The following is a 17,529-nucleotide window of genomic DNA, read 5'->3' on the forward strand; positions in this document are numbered from 1 at the left end:
GTTGTCTTTATTTATTTATTTTTTTCTATTGCAGAAAACATTCAGTGTGTGCATGTTATTTATTACCCGTTATTTATGAGCTTGGTTCTGTCCTTTATTTCTTGGAATTCTATTTCTTTTTTTTTTAAAGATTTTATTTATTTATTCATGAGAGACATAGAGAGAGAGGCAGAGACACAGGCAGAGAGAAGCAGGCTCCATGCAGGGAGCCCGATGTGGGACTCCATCCCAGGACCCTGGGATCACGCCCTGAGCCAAAGGCAGATGCTCAACTGCTGAGCCACCCAGGCGTCCCTGGAATTCTATTTCTAATTAAAAGACCATTTTTTCTAGTGTGCACCAGATTTCTTTCCATATTAGAGGAACCACAGGGTGCCTGGGTGGCTCAGTCTGTAAAGCATCCAACTCTTGATTTTGTCTCAGACTATGATCTCAGGGTGTGAGATGGAGCCATGAATTGGACTCTGTGCTTAGCAGAGAGTCTGCTTAAGAGTCCCTGTCTCCCTCTGTCCCACCCCCCCCCCAAATAAATAAATAAAACTTTAACAAAAAAATAAAGGAGTGACAATTTTATTAGGTTTTAAAAATGCTTTCCACTTTAGTGCATTGGGATCTAGTCCATCCTAATGGCTACATAATTTTCTATTATATGGATGTGCCTTAATTTAGGTAATTAATCCCAGTTGTTTTCTTTTTTATTGTAGTTGACATACAGAGTTATATTAGCTTCAGGTGTACAACATAGTGATTTAACAATTCTACACGGTACTCAGCACTCATCATGATATGTTAGTCACCATCTGTTGTTTTCTTCCTTTTGACAGTCTAAGTAGGGCTTCAGTAATTATTTTTGCAGCTAAATCTTAACGTGTAAGATTGTTTCCTTGGGATAAATTTCTAGAAGAATCTTTGGGTCAAAGATTATGTGTATTTTTATAGTTTTTGATATACACAACCAAGCTGTCCTTGGGGAAGCTTTTATTCCCCAACACTCTAAAAGAGCTTCATTCCCTCAAACTCTCTCAACACTGAGAATCATATTTAAATAATTTTTGCCAATTTATAGGAGAAAAATGGATAGTTTTATTTTTTTAAAGATTTTATTTATTTATTTATTCATGAGAGGCACAGAGAGAGAGAGAGGCAGAGACACAGGCAGAGGGAGAAGCAGGCTCCATGCAGGGAGCCCAACGTGGGACTCGATCCCGGGTCTCCAGGATCACACCCCGGCTGCAGGCGGTGCCAAACCACTGCGCCACTGGGGCTGCCCTGTTTTTTAAAAGATTTTATTCATTTATTCATGAGAGACACAGAGAGAGGCAGAGACACAGACAGAGGAAGAAGCAGGTTCCCTACAGGGATCCTGAGGCGGAACTAGATCCCAGGACCCCGGGATCACGCCCTGAGCCAAAGGCAGACACTCAACTCCTGAGCCAGCCAGGCTCTCTTAAGTCTTCTTTTAAAGTTATTCAGAGTGCTCTACAATTCCCGGCCACTGTGCCCCTGAGGCGGTCATCCTTTGGCCGTGTTTGAGGTCATGGTGGAACGGACCAACTCTTTCACGACAGGCTTTTTGCCACCTCTGCACCAGGTGGGGGTGAGGAATGAGTGCAGGTCCCTGGGTAGCAGACGTGGCGTGTGAAGTTTTATTATTTTATTCTGGAAACATCTGGCTTTGGGGAATTGATTCCTGTCCTCACCAAACTCACAGGAATCGGATTCAATTGGCAGTTGATACAAAGGCTGGATCTCTCCACTGAGCAGAATGCTTGGGCCTCCTGCCCATGGCACTTGGGAAACCCAAGTACTCCCCAGAAGGTGGCTTGGTGAGCAGGGATTACAGTAGGAAGACTTCCTCCGGGCCCTGGTAGAGACTGCAGAGTTCAATTTTTTTTCTGTGTATGTGTTACTTTCCTGGCAATCCAAATATCCATGCCTCATATGTACAGATATTCTCTGCTTCAGATACTGGAACGTTGTCTTGTGACACATTCTTAGTTTCTAAGAAGGTCCACCTTTGATGCTTTTTTTAAATTAACTTGACATGGTTACCAAGCACAGTCCAATTTACATTAGCTACATTTCTGTGTGGCTGCGTCTTGTCTGGTGCATCCCATCCATAACCTGACCAGACCAGAGGGTTGGAGGCTTGTTTCTGGGAGTGGTTTTGTACCCAGATGCTCCCACACTGTGTGTGAGTTCTGGGGAGTGTGGGTTCCCAGGGAGCATGTTTCCAGGCTGTGTCCTCACAAACTAAGCTTCACCCTCTTCCAGGGTCTGGAATCTTCCTGCTGCCTCTCATGCCCACTAACATGCACAGCTGCTGTGGTGTCGCTTGTGAGGAACCTTTCTGTCCTTTCCTTCTTTTCCAGCTACTCACGGAACCGCACCTTTGACACATACATCGGGCAGGGCTACGTGATTGCTGGCATGGATGAAGGTCTACTTGGTGTCTGCATCGGAGAGAAGAGGAGGATTGTGGTCCCACCTCACCTCGGCTACGGAGAGGAAGGAAGAGGTGAGTGCTGGCTGCTTCCAGGCTGCTTCCAAGCAATCAGGGCTTCTTGAGAGCCAGAATGTGGAACCTGATGTCCCACTAAAGACTTGAATGTCCAAATAGCGTTGGTTTCTAGAGATGCTCTATTCTTTCCTCTTGTCCCCACTGCCCGATTTCCTCTTGGAAAATTCTTAGACCTGTGCCAAAGTTGAAAGAACTAGGAGTCAAACTCATAGATTCATCAGCTGTTAACAACTTGCTGTTTATTTTTTCTCTCTAATTACATTTTTTGTTTGTTTTTGTTGTTGAGTCATTTGAAAGTATATTGCAAACCTCTCCCCTTTTTTGTTTTTGTTTTTTTTTTAAGGTTTTTCATTTATTTATTCAAAAGAGACAGAGGTAGAGACATAGGCAGAGGGAGAATCAGGCTCCCTGCAGGGAGCCTGACACGGGACTCGATCCCAGGACTCTAGGATCACACCCTGAGCTGAAGGCAGACACCCAGCCACTGAGCCACCCAGGTGTCCTTGGTTTTTGTTTTTTAACAGTTTTATTGAGATGTAATTTATGTGTCATAAAATTTACCCATTTTAAGTGTACAATTCTGTGAGTAGTGAAGATTTATTTGTTTTAGGGAGAGAGAGAGCACGAGCAGGAGGGGCAGAGGGAGAGGGAGAGAGAATCTCAAGCCGACTTTGTGCTGGGCACGAGCCCAATGCGAGGCTCACTCTCAGAATCCTGAGATCATGACCTGAGCTGGACGCTTAGCCAACTGAGCCACCCCGGTGTCCCAATTCAGTGACTTTTAGTAAATGTGGGGAGTTGAGTTAACCATCACCTCAACCCACTTTGAGAACACTTTGTCACTCTAATAGCAACCCCCTTTTAAGCATTATACAAATGATACATGTTGACTTTAGAAAAAAGAAAGTAAGGATAACGAAAGAAAACAAAAATCTTCCATTATCCCACCAGGCAGGAATAAACATTGAAATGTGGTAGGTGGGATAGCAGCCCCAAAAGATGTCCCCGTCCTATCCCTGGAACCTGTCAATATGTTACCTTACATGGTGGAAGGGATTTTGCAGATGTGAGTAAGGTAAGGATCTTGAGATGGGGAGATCATTCTGGATCATCCAACCAGGTGGTCTTGATGTACTTACAAGAGCCTTTGTAAGAGGGAAGCAGGAGGTCAGAGGGAGGAGAAAATGCTGAGCTGCTGGCTTGGAAATTGGATGAAGGGGCCACAGGTCAAGGAATGAAGGCAGGCACAGGAAGCTGGAAAGGCGAGGAAGCAGATTCTCCCCTGATTCCTCCACGAGGAATGCGTCCCTGCCAACCTTGAATTCAGAATTCTGAATTCAAAAACCTTGAATTCAGAAAATTCTGAATTCAGAAACCTTGAATTCAGAATTCTGACCCTCCAGAGTTATGAGAATAGATCTGCATTTTTTTAAGCCACTAAATTTGTGGAAATTTGTTATACTAACAATAGGAAACTAATACAACCGTGAAGTGAAAATACACATCCACCTCCACTAATAAATACTAACAAAAATGGGATTACCTAGGGACACCTGGCTGGCTCAGTCAGAGGAGCATGTGACTCTTGATCTCAGGCTTATGAGTTTGAGCCCCACATTGGATGTAGAGATTACTAAAAAATAAACTAAAAAAATGGGATTATCTATACATATTACTTTGTAATTTTTCTCTTTACCTAATTTGTTGTGAACAAGTGTCTATGCCAACAGGTATTTTTTTATGGTTGCATAGTATTTTAAACCATATTTCCCTCTTAGGTTTTTCACTCACACATATAGGCATACTTCATTTTATTGTACTTTCCTTTATTGCGCTCCACAGATAGTATTATGGTTGGGTTTTTTTTGTTTGTTTGTTTTACAAATTGAAGTTTGTGGCGACCCTGCATCAAGCAAGCCTATCATTGCGATTTTTCCAGCACTATTTGCTTGTTCATGTCTCTGTCACATTTTGGTAATTCTTGCCATATTTCAAACTTATTCATTGTTATTATATTTGTTATGGTAGTCAGTGATCAGTGATTATGACTCTGAAAGCTCAGATGAGGGGCGCCTGGGTGCTTAGTGGTTGAGCATCTGCCTTAGGTTCAGGTCATGATCCTGGGGTTCTGAGATCGAGTCCCACATCGGGCTCCCTGCATGGAGCCTGATTCCCCCTCTGCCTATGTCTCTGCCTCTCTGTGTGTGTTTCATGCATAAATAAATAAAAATTTAAAAAAGCTCAGATGATAGTTTATATTTTGTAGCAATAAAATGCTTTTAGTTAAGGTATGTACATTGTTTTCGAGACATAATGCTATTGCACACCTAATAGACCACAGCATGGTAGAAACAAACTTTATAATATGCACTGGGAAACCAAAACAATTCACCTGACTCGCCTTATTGAACTATTCACTTTATTGCAGTGGTCTGGAACCAGACCCACAAAATCTGAGATATGCCTATATCATTTTTTGCTAACCTGCTTAGGAATAATTGATACAGTATTAATTTTGCTTTTGTATTCTTTTCACTGGTGAGCTTGTGGCTGGCCTGGCTGGCTGTACACATTAATTTTGTTCTTCTGACTACTACTGATATATGTGTCTTCAGAATTTTCTTAGTAGGGTCTATTCAGAGGATCTAGGAGGTATCAGGTTGGTTGGAAGCTAGGGTGTACCGTGGAGAAACATTTTTTTTCTCCCTGACCTAAATTTCTTTCTTTTTCTTCTTCTTCTTTTTTTTTTTTTTGAGTAAACTCTACCCCCCAGTGTAGGGTTTGAACTTACCACCCCAAGATCAAGAATCACATGCTCTCCAGGCTGAGTCAGCAGGGCACCCCATTTAATTTCTGATGTGTAAAGCCATATCAGGTCACATCTTGAGACACATTCAATAAACCTTGCTTCATTTCCTGTTTGTCTAGTGTCTTGATGCTCCTTGGTTTTATATCATGTAAACTTCTACTCAAATACATACAGAAATAGACAAATATTTTCTGAGTATTCAGGCTTTGTTATGCCCTCAGGATTAATCCTTCGTTTCTCTAAAAATAATATATTAATGGAAAACATTTGCTTAACGTTTTTTTCATTTTGGCTTTCTATCAAGTATGTGACAGAGCTCTGCAAAGAATTATATAAGGCTCTGGGAAGCATCTGAAGACTCATAAATTTTGTGGGCATGAGGCTGCTTCATCCCAAATCATATGTTGTTGTGGGGGCAGGGGCACTCTGACAAGGACCACCCAGGTGCTCTTGCACAGGGGCGGGGTGGGGGGGCACCTCTGTCTTCTTTTGATTAGTGTCTCCCTGGCCTCCTTGTGGGGTTTGCATAGGACCTAGTGCTAATCCATCAGGAACTGACCCAGAAAGGGTGTCAGGACATGGAGGACATACCATGGGGCCAAGCATGAAGTAAACAGTGAATAAATACTTGTGGAAGGAATGAAATGCTGGGCTCCCCGTGGGGTTCTCCAGCTCCATTCTTGGCATTTCATTTTGTTGAGGCCATTTTTCCCCCCACAGGGTTAGTGGAAGGAGGGAGTAGGCCTTCTGGAAAGGCTCTGGCCCACTCCGCTGCCTACTCTGTTCCACGGGGTCAGCTCTGAAATTAGAATGCTTGGCTGTGTTTACAGTCCTAATGGGGAAAACCGATTCTGTCCGAGGGATTGTGGAAGCATTGCTTCCTCACGTTCTGTTCCCCAACTTCCAGATTACCTTCTAAGCACTCTTAGATTGGGAATGTAGGGTTATCATGATAATTAAATAAATCAAAACATAGAAAGCACTTAGAAGAGTGCTTATTACTTTCTAGGCATCCATTGTGTGTGTGTGTGTGTGTGTGTGTGTGTGTGTGTCAGAGGGCAACCAAGAAATGGACACAGAGAAGTATGTGGCAGGGGTGGGGGGCGGGTGTTGGTGTATATCTATCTCTCTTTGAATTCTTCCTGTAGCTGTGCTGTTTTCTTGAACAAGTTCTATCTGAGTTGGTTTTCTTATCTGTAAAGTGCTAATGAAAGTATTATGCATCCTTGGTTATAAGTAACACTATTTTTTAAAAAGATTTATTTATTTATTTATTTATTTATTTATTTATTTATTTATTTTAAAATTTATTTTAGCACATGTGAGTGGGGGTGGGCAGTGGGGGAGGGATAGAGAGAATCTTGAGCATAGAGCACGACGGTGGGGCTCGATCCCAGGACCCATGAGATCATGACCTGAACTGACCAAGAATCGGATGCTTAACTGACCAAACCACCCATGTGCCCCCTTAGTAACACTATTTACAAAAGTTTTATATTTCAACTTCTCTGAAATGATCTGGGTGTGTTTAATCATTGGTGCATATGTTTAAGGTGTCCCCTTGCCCTTCTCCAGCCCCCTGAGAAGCTGTCATTAAATTCATGGAGCATCTGCTAATCCTGGACTTAGGGTAATACCCCACAAAGTGGCTTCAGGAATTTAATGAGAGAGTATAGGGGGCGCCTGGCTAGCTCAGTTGGTACAGCATGCAACTCCTTTTTTTTTTTTTTTTTTTAAGATTTTAAAAATTTGAGAGAGAGCACAAGCAGAGGAAGTAGAAGGCAGAGGCAGAGTGAGAGGGAGAAGGAGACTCCCTACTGAGCAGGGAGCCCAATGCGGGACTCCATCCCAGGACCCTGGGATCATGAAGAGCTAAAGGTGGATGCTTAATGGACCGAGCCACCATGTGACTCTGATCTTGGGGTTGTGAGTTTGAGCCCCCGCTGGGTGTGGAGATTACTTAAAAATAAAGTTTTATTTATTTGTTTGTTTATTAAAAGATTTTATTTATTCATGAGAGACACGGAGAGAGAGCAAGAGGCAGAGACACAGGCAGAGGGAGAAGCAGGCTCTATGCAGGGAGCCTGATGTGGGACTCGATCTCGGGTCTCAAGGATCACACCCTGGGCTGAAGGCAGTGCTAAACTGCTGAGCCACCTGGGCTGCCCTAAAAATAAAGTTTTTAAAAAATGAGAGAATGTGTGTGAAAAATACTTTGGTAAACTGTAAAATGCTATTCAGATGTGAGATAACGTTTTCAAAAGTGGAGATGATGGAAGAGAAAAATATACTAATAGTTTTTTTTTTAAGATTTTATTAATTTATTCATGAGAGACACAGTGAGAAGAGAGAGAAAGAGAGAGAGAGAGAGGCAGAGACACAGGCAGAGGGAGAAGCAGGCTCCATGCAGGGAGCCTGATGTGAGACTCAATCCTGAGACTCCAGCATCACGCCCTGGGCGGAAGGCAGGCGCTGAACCACTGAGCCACCCAGGGATCCCCTATACTAATAATTTTGTTTAGAACAGAAAAGATGTGTTATAAGAGTGTTATATGAACTGTTAGATATATTGTATCATAGAGGAGTCTATATGGGCCAATTTTGGCTGGGAGCTTTTCCCCTGTGACGTTTCTGTTAGTTTCTCTTGCACAGCAGTAGCTGTCAGCTGATTTTCTCATCTCTTAACTTCAGTGGGAGCCAGGTGAGCCTTAATTTGGCTGCGTTTAGTTTCCGCATCTGTGATGAACTTAGCTATACATCTTTCAGGTTCGGCGATCCCATGGGGCTGTAGCTCAACGTCTTTAACCATTGTTCAAACTGTGTTCTATAACTGGCTGCATGACCCTGGGCAAATCTGTGCCTCAGTTTCCCCATGAGTGTTAGGTTACTTCTAACAGCTCTTCCAGCTTCCATCTCTCAGTATTCTCTAGGTTTTTAATTTTTATTAAAGATTTTTTATTTGTTTATTCTTGAGAGACACACAGAGAGAGGCAGAGGGAGAAGCGGGCTTCCCAGGGAGCCTGATGCAAGACTCGATCCCTGAACCCCGGGATCACCACCTGAGCCAAAGGCAGACACTCAACCACTGACCCACCACCCAGGTTCCCCTCTCTAGGTTTTCCTATCGGCAGTCCCGGGAGGTTTGTGGGAACGTACCTGGTGACACTGGGGTCCCTCATTCATTGCCTGTGTCTGACCTTTAGGGAACATCCCTGGTTCGGCCGTGCTGGTGTTTGACATCCACGTGATTGACTTCCACAACCCTTCAGACTCCATCAGCATCACCTCCCACTACAAGCCCCCGGACTGCTCCGTGCTGAGTAAGAAGGGGGATTACCTCAAGTATCACTACAATGCCTCGCTTCTGGATGGGACTCTGCTGGATTCCACGTAAGGGCCCCTGGGGACAGGAGGGGAGTGAACTTGGTGGATAACAGCCATAGGCTCCCATGGTTCTCCTTTGCTCTTCATCACATACTGGTTGAGGGCGTTTCTCTCCATGCTTCCCCACTGCCTGGAGCTAGCTGATATCACTACTCAGGTGCATTATTCTACAAGTTCCCTATGAATGGTCTCACCTTGCTTCTGTGAAATTGTCTTTCTGAAAAACAGATGTCATCTTCTAACTGCTGTCTTTAAAAATTAACCCACAGCTACATTACAAACTCCATAGTCTAGCACATTAGGCTCTATTTGTCAACTCCATTCTGCTGGACTGGTCTCATCTTCTGCTAGGTGGAAGCTTTTGCCTCCTAGGTTTCCATGTGCAGTGGTGCAAGATGTGCACTGCTTAAACCCTTCTTTCCAGCCAACTTCTGCCCTGGCTAAGATGTCCTCCCTTTTCCAAGTCTTTCCTTAATTCCTAGGAAGAATCAGCTGCTCCCACTTCTGTGTCTCATGTTTTTTTTTGTTTTTGTTTTTTAAGATTTTATTTATTTATTCGTGAGAGACACAGAAAGGCAGAGACACAGGCAGAGGGAGAGGCAGGCTCCCCACAAGGAGCCCCATGTGGCATTCGATCCCGGACCTGGGGATCATGCTCTGAGCCAAAGGCAGATGCTCAATCGCTGAGCCACCCAGGCATCCCTGTGTCTCATGTTTTAAGTTATTATTTAACATAGTTATTTATTTTTAGTTATTTATTTTTGTTTCAATCTCTGTTGCTGGTCTGAATACCTTAGAGAAACCCAACATGTTTATTCATATTTTTATTCTTTACACCTAGCCCAGAGCATAACTAATGCAAAGGGAGCATTTTATAAATGTTAACTGAGATGAATCTGATATTTTATTAATAGGAATCAATAGTATAAACTAGTATCATTAGCCAGTTTGGGTAAAAAGGAGCTTTACGCTTATGTTTCTAAATCTTTATTTTTTTATTTTTTATTTTTAAAAAATTTTTATTTATTTATGATAGTCACACACACACACACACACACACACACACACACACACACAGAGGCAGAGAGACAGGCAGAGGGAGAAGCAGGCTCCATGCACCGGGAGCCCGACATGGGACTCGATCCCGGCCGGGTCTCCAGGATTGTGCCCTGGGCCAAAGGCAGGCGCTAAACTGCTGCGCCACCCAGGGATCCCCAGTTTCTGAATCTTTAGATGTAGTTGTATGTTAGTAAAATATTCTCTTCTGGGAAAGAAACATTTTCAGCCTTTCTTTATATCTCCGTATAAGTACATCCATTTTCTTACAGAGCCTGACTTAAGATTCCTAAGTTTGGGCTTGGGGAGAGAGAATGGCTTCATGTAAATAAGTATGTGTTGCTGCATTTATGCTGCGTGGGGAGGGCATTCTCTCCCTCCCGCCCCTCATTCTCTCCCTCCCACCCGCCCCTCTGCCTTCTAGTTTCAGGGGACATTGTGTGTGGCTGGTGAGAGCCAGACATGGAGTTGGAGCCCTAGGGACATGCTCTTCAGAGCATTCTCTCTGCTGCTATGAGAGCCTGTATACTAATGGATTCCTGTTTTTCATCAGATCTAGAAATGTGTTGATTATTAGATGCATCATTTTATGCATCTTTAAGATCTGCATAAAAATGCTGCCCCCAAATTAACATGATGTTAATGATAAAGTGTATCCCAATTACAGAGAGGTTAAAATGTGAAAATACATGCATTATAGAATCAATGAACTATGAGCTTCTGGGGCTCAGATATACCAGGACCTCTTTTATAGCAAACCTCCTTGCATTAGTATTAGAAGCTTTTGGGGGGCAGTGGAGAAGAAGCATGGCTTGTTGTTTGGGGGATCAAGTGACCATATGCATGTGAGAATGATCCACAAGGTTAGAGTAGTCTGTAAGGTCAATGGCTTGCTGTCCTTGCTCTTGCTAATGCCCATATTCTTATCTGGGGCTCTGACTCTGGGGCAGGGGGTCAGAGGAAACGGGGGTGGGGGTGGAAAGTGAACAAAGGAATTCCTTCCCAGTGGGTTCAGGATATGCTTCTCATATAGGGCGGGGGAATCAGCCTTCCTGCCTTCTCATGTTTGGCGGATTCACAACATTCCCAAAGAGCATCCGGGAGCCACGCAATGTTCCTTGGTCTTATCAGACTCCACCCTCTACCACGAGAGTCATTTGTGGTCCCTGTAACTATTCTGCAGAGTAACATCCGGCATCCCTGCTGGTCTGGTCTGAGTGTGGCTTCAGTATCAAGGGGAAATGGGGCCTGTGGTAGGTGTGAGGTGGGAGAGGAAGGGGGTGAGACCTGCCCCACCCCGGCCTTCCGGCCTTCCGTGGGCTCTGTAAACAGGGAGGCAGGTGCTGCTGAAGCTGGCTGCTGGGAGGAGGAAGGGGACCATGGGCGAGAGCCAGAGGGCGGCAGGTGGGGAGCAGGAAGCCTTCAGCGGCTGGGCCGTGGGAGTGTGCGGAAAGAATGAGGAGAATGTCAGAGGCAAAACTGGCAAAACAAACAAATAAATAAATAAAAATAAAATAAGTAAGAGGTTGATCTGAGGGGGAAAAAAAGAAATACTTAGTGGGGCACTCAGAGGTGACCCGGGAAAGCAGAGACATTTGCTTGGAGGATTTTCTTCATGTGTGTTTAAGTTGGCCTCAGACTTTGGTAGCGGAGAGCTAAAGGGGTTTTTGAATATTCTGGGAGACTGTGAAACAGAGTAGTCCCTGGAGAAAGGCAGTGCCAGGGTGCCTCCGCCTGCTGACAAAGAAGGAATTGTGCCCAGGCTGGAGGGCGCATCCTGCTCCCTCCCACAGGCCTTGGGCCAAGGCCTCCCGCGCCAGAGTGGACTTTGTTTTGACTTTGTCCCAGGTTAGACAGGTGCAAACCCTGGTTTGGTGTGTCGGTGCCTGATGACCAGCTTGAGGAGGCAAAGTGGCGGTAGCCCTGCACCCGGGGGAGGCTGGGGAGCCTAGAAGGGGCTGTGACCTTGGGGGGCTGTCCCTTGCATGTTGTCGCCACCTGGGAAGGGCTCCCCATGGGGCTCTGAGGAGCTTGGAGAGGCTTTTCCAGCCTGAGATTGAAGAATATCTCCATTGTTTGTCTTTAGGAGGTGGGGGAGCACACTGCGGTACGTGTGGAAACATTTATTTTCAGTAGTGACCGAGGTGATAGAGCCACCTTTGATTTATGTGGATTTCCCAGGGACCGTGGACATCCAGGGTAATTTAAATCATGGCTCAAGTTAAACTTTCAGTTATTTTCCTAACGTCAAAACCTATTACAGACGCAAGCATTTCACATACTCCCGTTTACTGAGCTCTTTGTATTTGTTCTCCCCCGTGCCAGCATGGCCCATTATTTACCACTGAGAATACCCCTGTGAGGTAGCTACTATTATCTGCAGTTTATAGATGAGGAAATGGAGGGATTTCACGGTCCAATTAAGTGGCAGAAGCAAGATTCAGACTCAGGTCTTGCTAAATCCAAAACCCAGGGTCTTAACTACAAATTTAACTTAACTTACAAATTTTTAAAATTCTCATGAAAATTCCTTACTAGGATAGTGATTAAAATATTGGGCACCTGGTGGCTCAGTCGGTTAAGCAGCTGCCTTCAGCTCAGGTCATGATCCCAGGGTCCTGGGATCAAGTCCTGCATCAGGCTTCCTGCTCAGTGGGGGGTCTGCACCTCCCTCTCCCTCTATCCTCCCCCCCACTGCGCTCCTGCTCTCTCATGCTCACTCTCTCTCTTTCTCAAATAAATAAAATATTTAAAAAAATAGAAAAGTTGTAAGAACATTACAAAAAACTTCTTTCTCCCTGGAATCATTGGGGTTGCCACCATGATATCCCGCCACCCCGAGTACTTCAGTGTACATTTCCTACAAATACAGACATTCTTCTGCATAATTTAACACATACTTCATAACCAGAGTTAACACTGATATGTTATCATCTTTAATCCTCAGACCCCACCTAAGTTTTGCTAGTTGTTCCCATAAGGTCTTTTATCCTTTATAGCAAAAGGATCTCACTCAGTATGCTCCAGTGTTCTGGAATGGCTTCTTGGTCTTCCCTTGATTTTCTTCACACTTTTGAAGATTATAGGTTCATTATTTTGCAGAGTGTTGCTCAGTTTGGGCGTGTCTGATGTTTTCTCCTGATTAGACAGGGGTTCTGTATCTTTGGCAGAAAGATCACAGAAGATATGTGTTCTTCTCATGAAAACACTCAAGGACCAGTGGGTTGTTGACCTAACCAGGGACTCCTCTGTTTCATTTTCAGGTGGAATTTAGGCAAGACGTATAATATTGTTTTGGGATCCGGACAAGTTGTGTTGGGAATGGATATGGGTCTTAGAGAGATGTGCGTTGGAGAGAAACGGACAGTGATCATTCCACCCCACCTGGGCTATGGGGAAGCTGGTGTGGGTGAGTAAGCAACAGCATTACGGAATGCTTGGGGCATATTCACAATCTGAATGTTGTGCTTTTGGGGTGCCATATTTAGAACCACAATATGCTCCTTCCATTTGTTATTATTATTTTTTAAAGATTCTACCTATTTGGGATGCCTGGGTGGCTCAGTGGTTGAGCATCTGCCTTTGGCTCGGGGCATGATCCCAGAGTCCCGGGATCGAGAAGTCCCTGCTTCTTCTATTTAAAACCCAAAGAATCAGGGCCATCTTCTCCAGTATTTTATGCTCCAGCTCTCTGGAGATGGAGGAGATAGGAAATACTAACTTATAAGAAACATACACTTTGGATCAATTTTCTCTTTTTCACATTTTTAAAATAATTGTGAGTATACTGTCTGTTAGGGGTACCTGGCTGGCTCAGTCTGTGGGGCATGTGACTCTTGATCTGAGTCGTGAGTTTGAGCCCTATATCTGGTATAGAGCTTACTTAAAAAAGAAAACAAAAACATGCCACAACTGCCTGCTAGTCCCCCTGGTCTAAGAAGAAACACAAAAAATGTGCACCCTACATGACTAAGTAATATTAATTATAAATAATTATGACATATAATAATTTCAAATAAGACATTATATATATGTGTATATATATATTCACATACTCATATAATTTCTTTTGGGCCCATTCTGTATATACTGTTCTCAGATTTGTGTTTATATCATATTTTAGCTCAGGATTTTAAGGCATGCTGTATTATTTTTAAGGTTCTGCTCTAGGATTTATTGAAAAGTTCTACAATTGTAGTCTCTATTAGTGGCTTTCAAACTTTTTTTCACCAAGACATACAGTAAGAAATACATTCCAGGGATCCCTGGGTGGCGCAGCGGTTTGGCGCCTGCCTTTGGCCCAGGGATGCGATCCTGGAGACCCGGGATCGAATCCCACATCGGGCTCCCGGTGCATGGAGCCTGCTTCTCCCTCTGCCTGTGTCTCTGCCTCTCTCTCTCTCTCTCTCTCTCTGTGTGACTATCATAAATAAATAAAAATTAAAAAAAAAAAAGAAATACATTCCATGGGGGCACCTGGGCGGCTCAGTCGGGTAAGTGTCTGACTCCTAGTTTCTGCTCAGGTCATGATCTCAGGGTCCTGAGGCGGAGCCCCGTTTGGGCTCTGCTATCAGCAGGGAGTCTGCTTGAGATTCTCTCCCTTTCCCCCTACCCCACATGTGTGTGCACACACTCTTTCTCTCTCTCTCTAAAATAGGTAAAATTTAAAAATCTTGGGGAAAAAAGACATTTTGTCTCCCCATCTGTATTACACATTAACACACAACTTATACGTAGGTACATAGACATTTAGTTTTACATATAAAGTTATTAAACTCAAGTTCCATAAAACCATACCTATCCTTTGTATGTGCAATGTACCCTTATCTATTTTATTCTTTAATTAAAAAAAAATGCTGGTTGATATCCTGTAAACGGATTTCATGACTCACTAATGGTCACCATCTACAGCTTGGAAAAAACCACTTGCTGGCTTAGAACTTTCTTGCTCTCACAAGAAATGTTCGCCATCCAGGAGGCAGCTGGAGCCCTGGTCGGGGGGGAGGTTCAGATGGGCATGCTTGCCGTCTGGTGGCACTAACACTGTCCCCTCCCCTGTTGGTGAGACAGATGGAGAAGTTCCCGGCAGTGCTGTCCTGGTGTTTGACATTGAGCTGCTGGAGCTTGTGGCCGGTCTGCCCGAGGGGTACATGTTCATATGGAATGGCGAGGTGTCCCCCAACCTCTTTGAAGAAATCGACAAGGATGGTAATGGAGAAGTCCTCCTCGAAGAGGTAACTGACTTTGAAGGAAGCAGGACTTCTAGGAGCCCGGGGAGCCTTCCTGGGGCAGGAGATCCGTTCCGAGTGTGAATGCTTATTTCTCGTGATGATGGTAACTGCACACGGTCGTGTACCACGCAGTTCTATACACACTCTCTAAACTGAAGCTCACAATTCCTCTTTGAAGAAACCGAGGCCCTGAGAGGTACAGGGCTTGATTCCAGGGCTCATAATTCAATTCTCAGTTCCTGGGTGCTCACTGTGTGCCTGCATTGTGCTGAGTGTTTTTCACATATATCATCTTGCCTGGCCCTTGTGGCAGCTGTGTAATCACCATCCCCGTTTCAGAAGAAGCAGCTGTGCCCAGAGAAGGTAAAGGACTTGCCCAGGGTCATGTCGCTACCCGTGGTTTGAGGGAGGCTACATACGCCTGTCTTGATCATCTAGATCCTGGGTGGTTTCTTCTGCAGCAAACACCCCGTCGTGGAGCGGGACAGTTAGAGTCGCCTGTCCTGTGAGACCCTGCTGAATGCCACGACTCTGCCCACCTATCTCTGCTTATTCAAGGCCATGGCTCCAGCCTTTTCCACTTTCTCTCTCATGTCAGTCACATTTTCCCAGCTACTGGATTGTTCCCATTAGCCTAAAACCATGCTATTCTTTTCCCTTCTCTTGGTGCATCTTTCCATTTCTTTTATTTTTTTGCTTCTTTTATAGCAAAAATGTCCAAACTCTTTTCAACCCACTCCTGTCAGACCTTTGTCCCTCCATGTCACTGAACCTGGTCTTGCTAAAGTGACCGGTGCCTTTCAGGTTGCTGCAGTCAGTGGTCATGTCTCATTCTCCTTGTACTTGGGCATAGCTAACTGCTTTGCAGGGTGCCTTTTCCCTGACTTCCAGACCACACATTCTTGGTGTTCCTTCTACCTCACGTCTAAGTCCTTCTCAGGAGTCTTCAGGTTGGAGTGCCCCAGCCTGAGTCCTGAGCTTGTTGTCTTCCCCACCTTATGTCACTTTTTGGGTGTTCTCACCCAGTCTCAGTGCTTTGTCATCCATAGCCCCATGGCTTCCAAACTTGTAGCCAAGACTGGAGTCCAGTCTTCTCTCTCTAGAGACAATTCATACATCTAACTGCTCACCTGATAGCTTCACTTTTGGAACCCCTGATACCTCCCTCCCCTGAACTTGCTTCACCCAAAGCCTTCCTCATCTCCTTTGATGGCAACTCTGTCCTTCCAGTTGCTCAGGCGAGAGCACTCAGTAATCTTTGACTCCTCTCTTTCTCACATAGCCTATCATAAATCCACCAGGAAGTCATTCTAGCTCCATCTTGAAAATGTATCCAGAAAAAAAAAGAAAAAAAAGAAAATGTATCCAGAACTGACCATTTCTCACTATCCATCTAACTCTGCAGCCTCGTGGTCCAGTGCCTGCTGGCTCTGGCTTGGGCCTCTATGGTCTTCCTGCTTTTGCCCTTGCCCCTCACAGCAGCTAGAATGATCCTTCTAAAACTTAAATTGGATCATGGCTTAGCTTTGTCTCACAACACTGCAGAAGCCTCTGTTTCCAAAGTCCTCACGGTGGCCTATAAAGGCCCCACAAAGATTCTCCATGACCTGCTCAGTGTAACCACCACCAGCCATGCTCCCCCCTTGGGCCTTTGCTCCAGCTGTCTGCTCAGAAGACACTTCCTGGATAACTGTTTGGCTCGTTCCCTCCCTTCAAGTCTTTGCACGAGTCTCCTTTATGCATTGGTGTTTTACCCTGACAGATGGATGGGGACCTCAACCTGCTTCCCTGCCTGTACTCTTGATCTTCCTTGCTTGGCTCTAATCTTTTGTTTTCTAGAGCATTTCACTTTCTTTTTTTTTTTTTTTTTTTTAATTTTTTTTTTTTAATTTATTTATTATAGTTACAGAGAGACAGAGAGGCAGAGACAGAAACAGGCTCCATGCAGCGGGAGCCCGATGTGGGACTCGATCCCAGGTCTCCAGGATCGCGCCCTGGGCCAAAGGCAAGCGCCAAACCACTGCGCCACCCAGGGATCCCCAGCATTTCACTTTCTAACTTAATATGTGATTTACTTATTTTTATTTATGTTCATTTCTAATTGTGTGTTTCCCAATCTGATATGCTAGAATTACAGGGGCAGGATTTTTTTTTTTTAAAGATATCAGGGAACCCTGGGTGGCGCAGCGGTTTAGCACCTGCCTTTGGCCCAGGGTGCGATCCTGGAGACCCGGGATCGAATCCCACGTCGGGCTCCTGGTACATGGAGCCTGCTTCTCCCTCTGCCTATGTCTCTGCCTCTCTCTCTCTCTCTGTGTGACTATCATAAATAAATAAAAAATTAAAAAACAAAAAGATATCTCTTGAGCAGCCCCAGTGGCCCAGCAGTTTAGCGCCGCCTTCAGCCCAGGGTGTGATCCTGGCGGCCCGGAGTTGAGTCCCACGTCGGGCTCCCTGCGTGGAGCCTGCCTCTCCCTCTGCCTTGTCTCTGCCTCTCTCTCTCTCTCTCTCTCTCTCTCTCTCTCTCA

At 44.7% G+C, this 17,529-nt stretch overlaps 1 protein-coding gene across 1 annotated transcript in view; it reads left to right on the forward strand.

Moving 5' to 3' along the window:
* The window catches only part of FKBP9 (FKBP prolyl isomerase 9), a 40,798-nt gene that overhangs the window by 21,443 nt on the left and 1,826 nt on the right, over positions 1-17,529 (forward strand). The window contains exons 6-9 of the mRNA XM_041728035.1: positions 2,373-2,518; positions 8,534-8,720; positions 13,034-13,179; positions 14,841-15,004. Coding sequence (XP_041583969.1) covers positions 2,373-2,518; positions 8,534-8,720; positions 13,034-13,179; positions 14,841-15,004 — 643 coding nt within the window. The remainder of the gene's footprint in view (positions 1-2,372; positions 2,519-8,533; positions 8,721-13,033; positions 13,180-14,840; positions 15,005-17,529) is intronic.

Source organism: Vulpes lagopus, chromosome 13 (assembly GCF_018345385.1).
Source record: "Vulpes lagopus strain Blue_001 chromosome 13, ASM1834538v1, whole genome shotgun sequence".
NCBI classification, from domain to species: Eukaryota; Metazoa; Chordata; class Mammalia; order Carnivora; family Canidae; genus Vulpes; species Vulpes lagopus.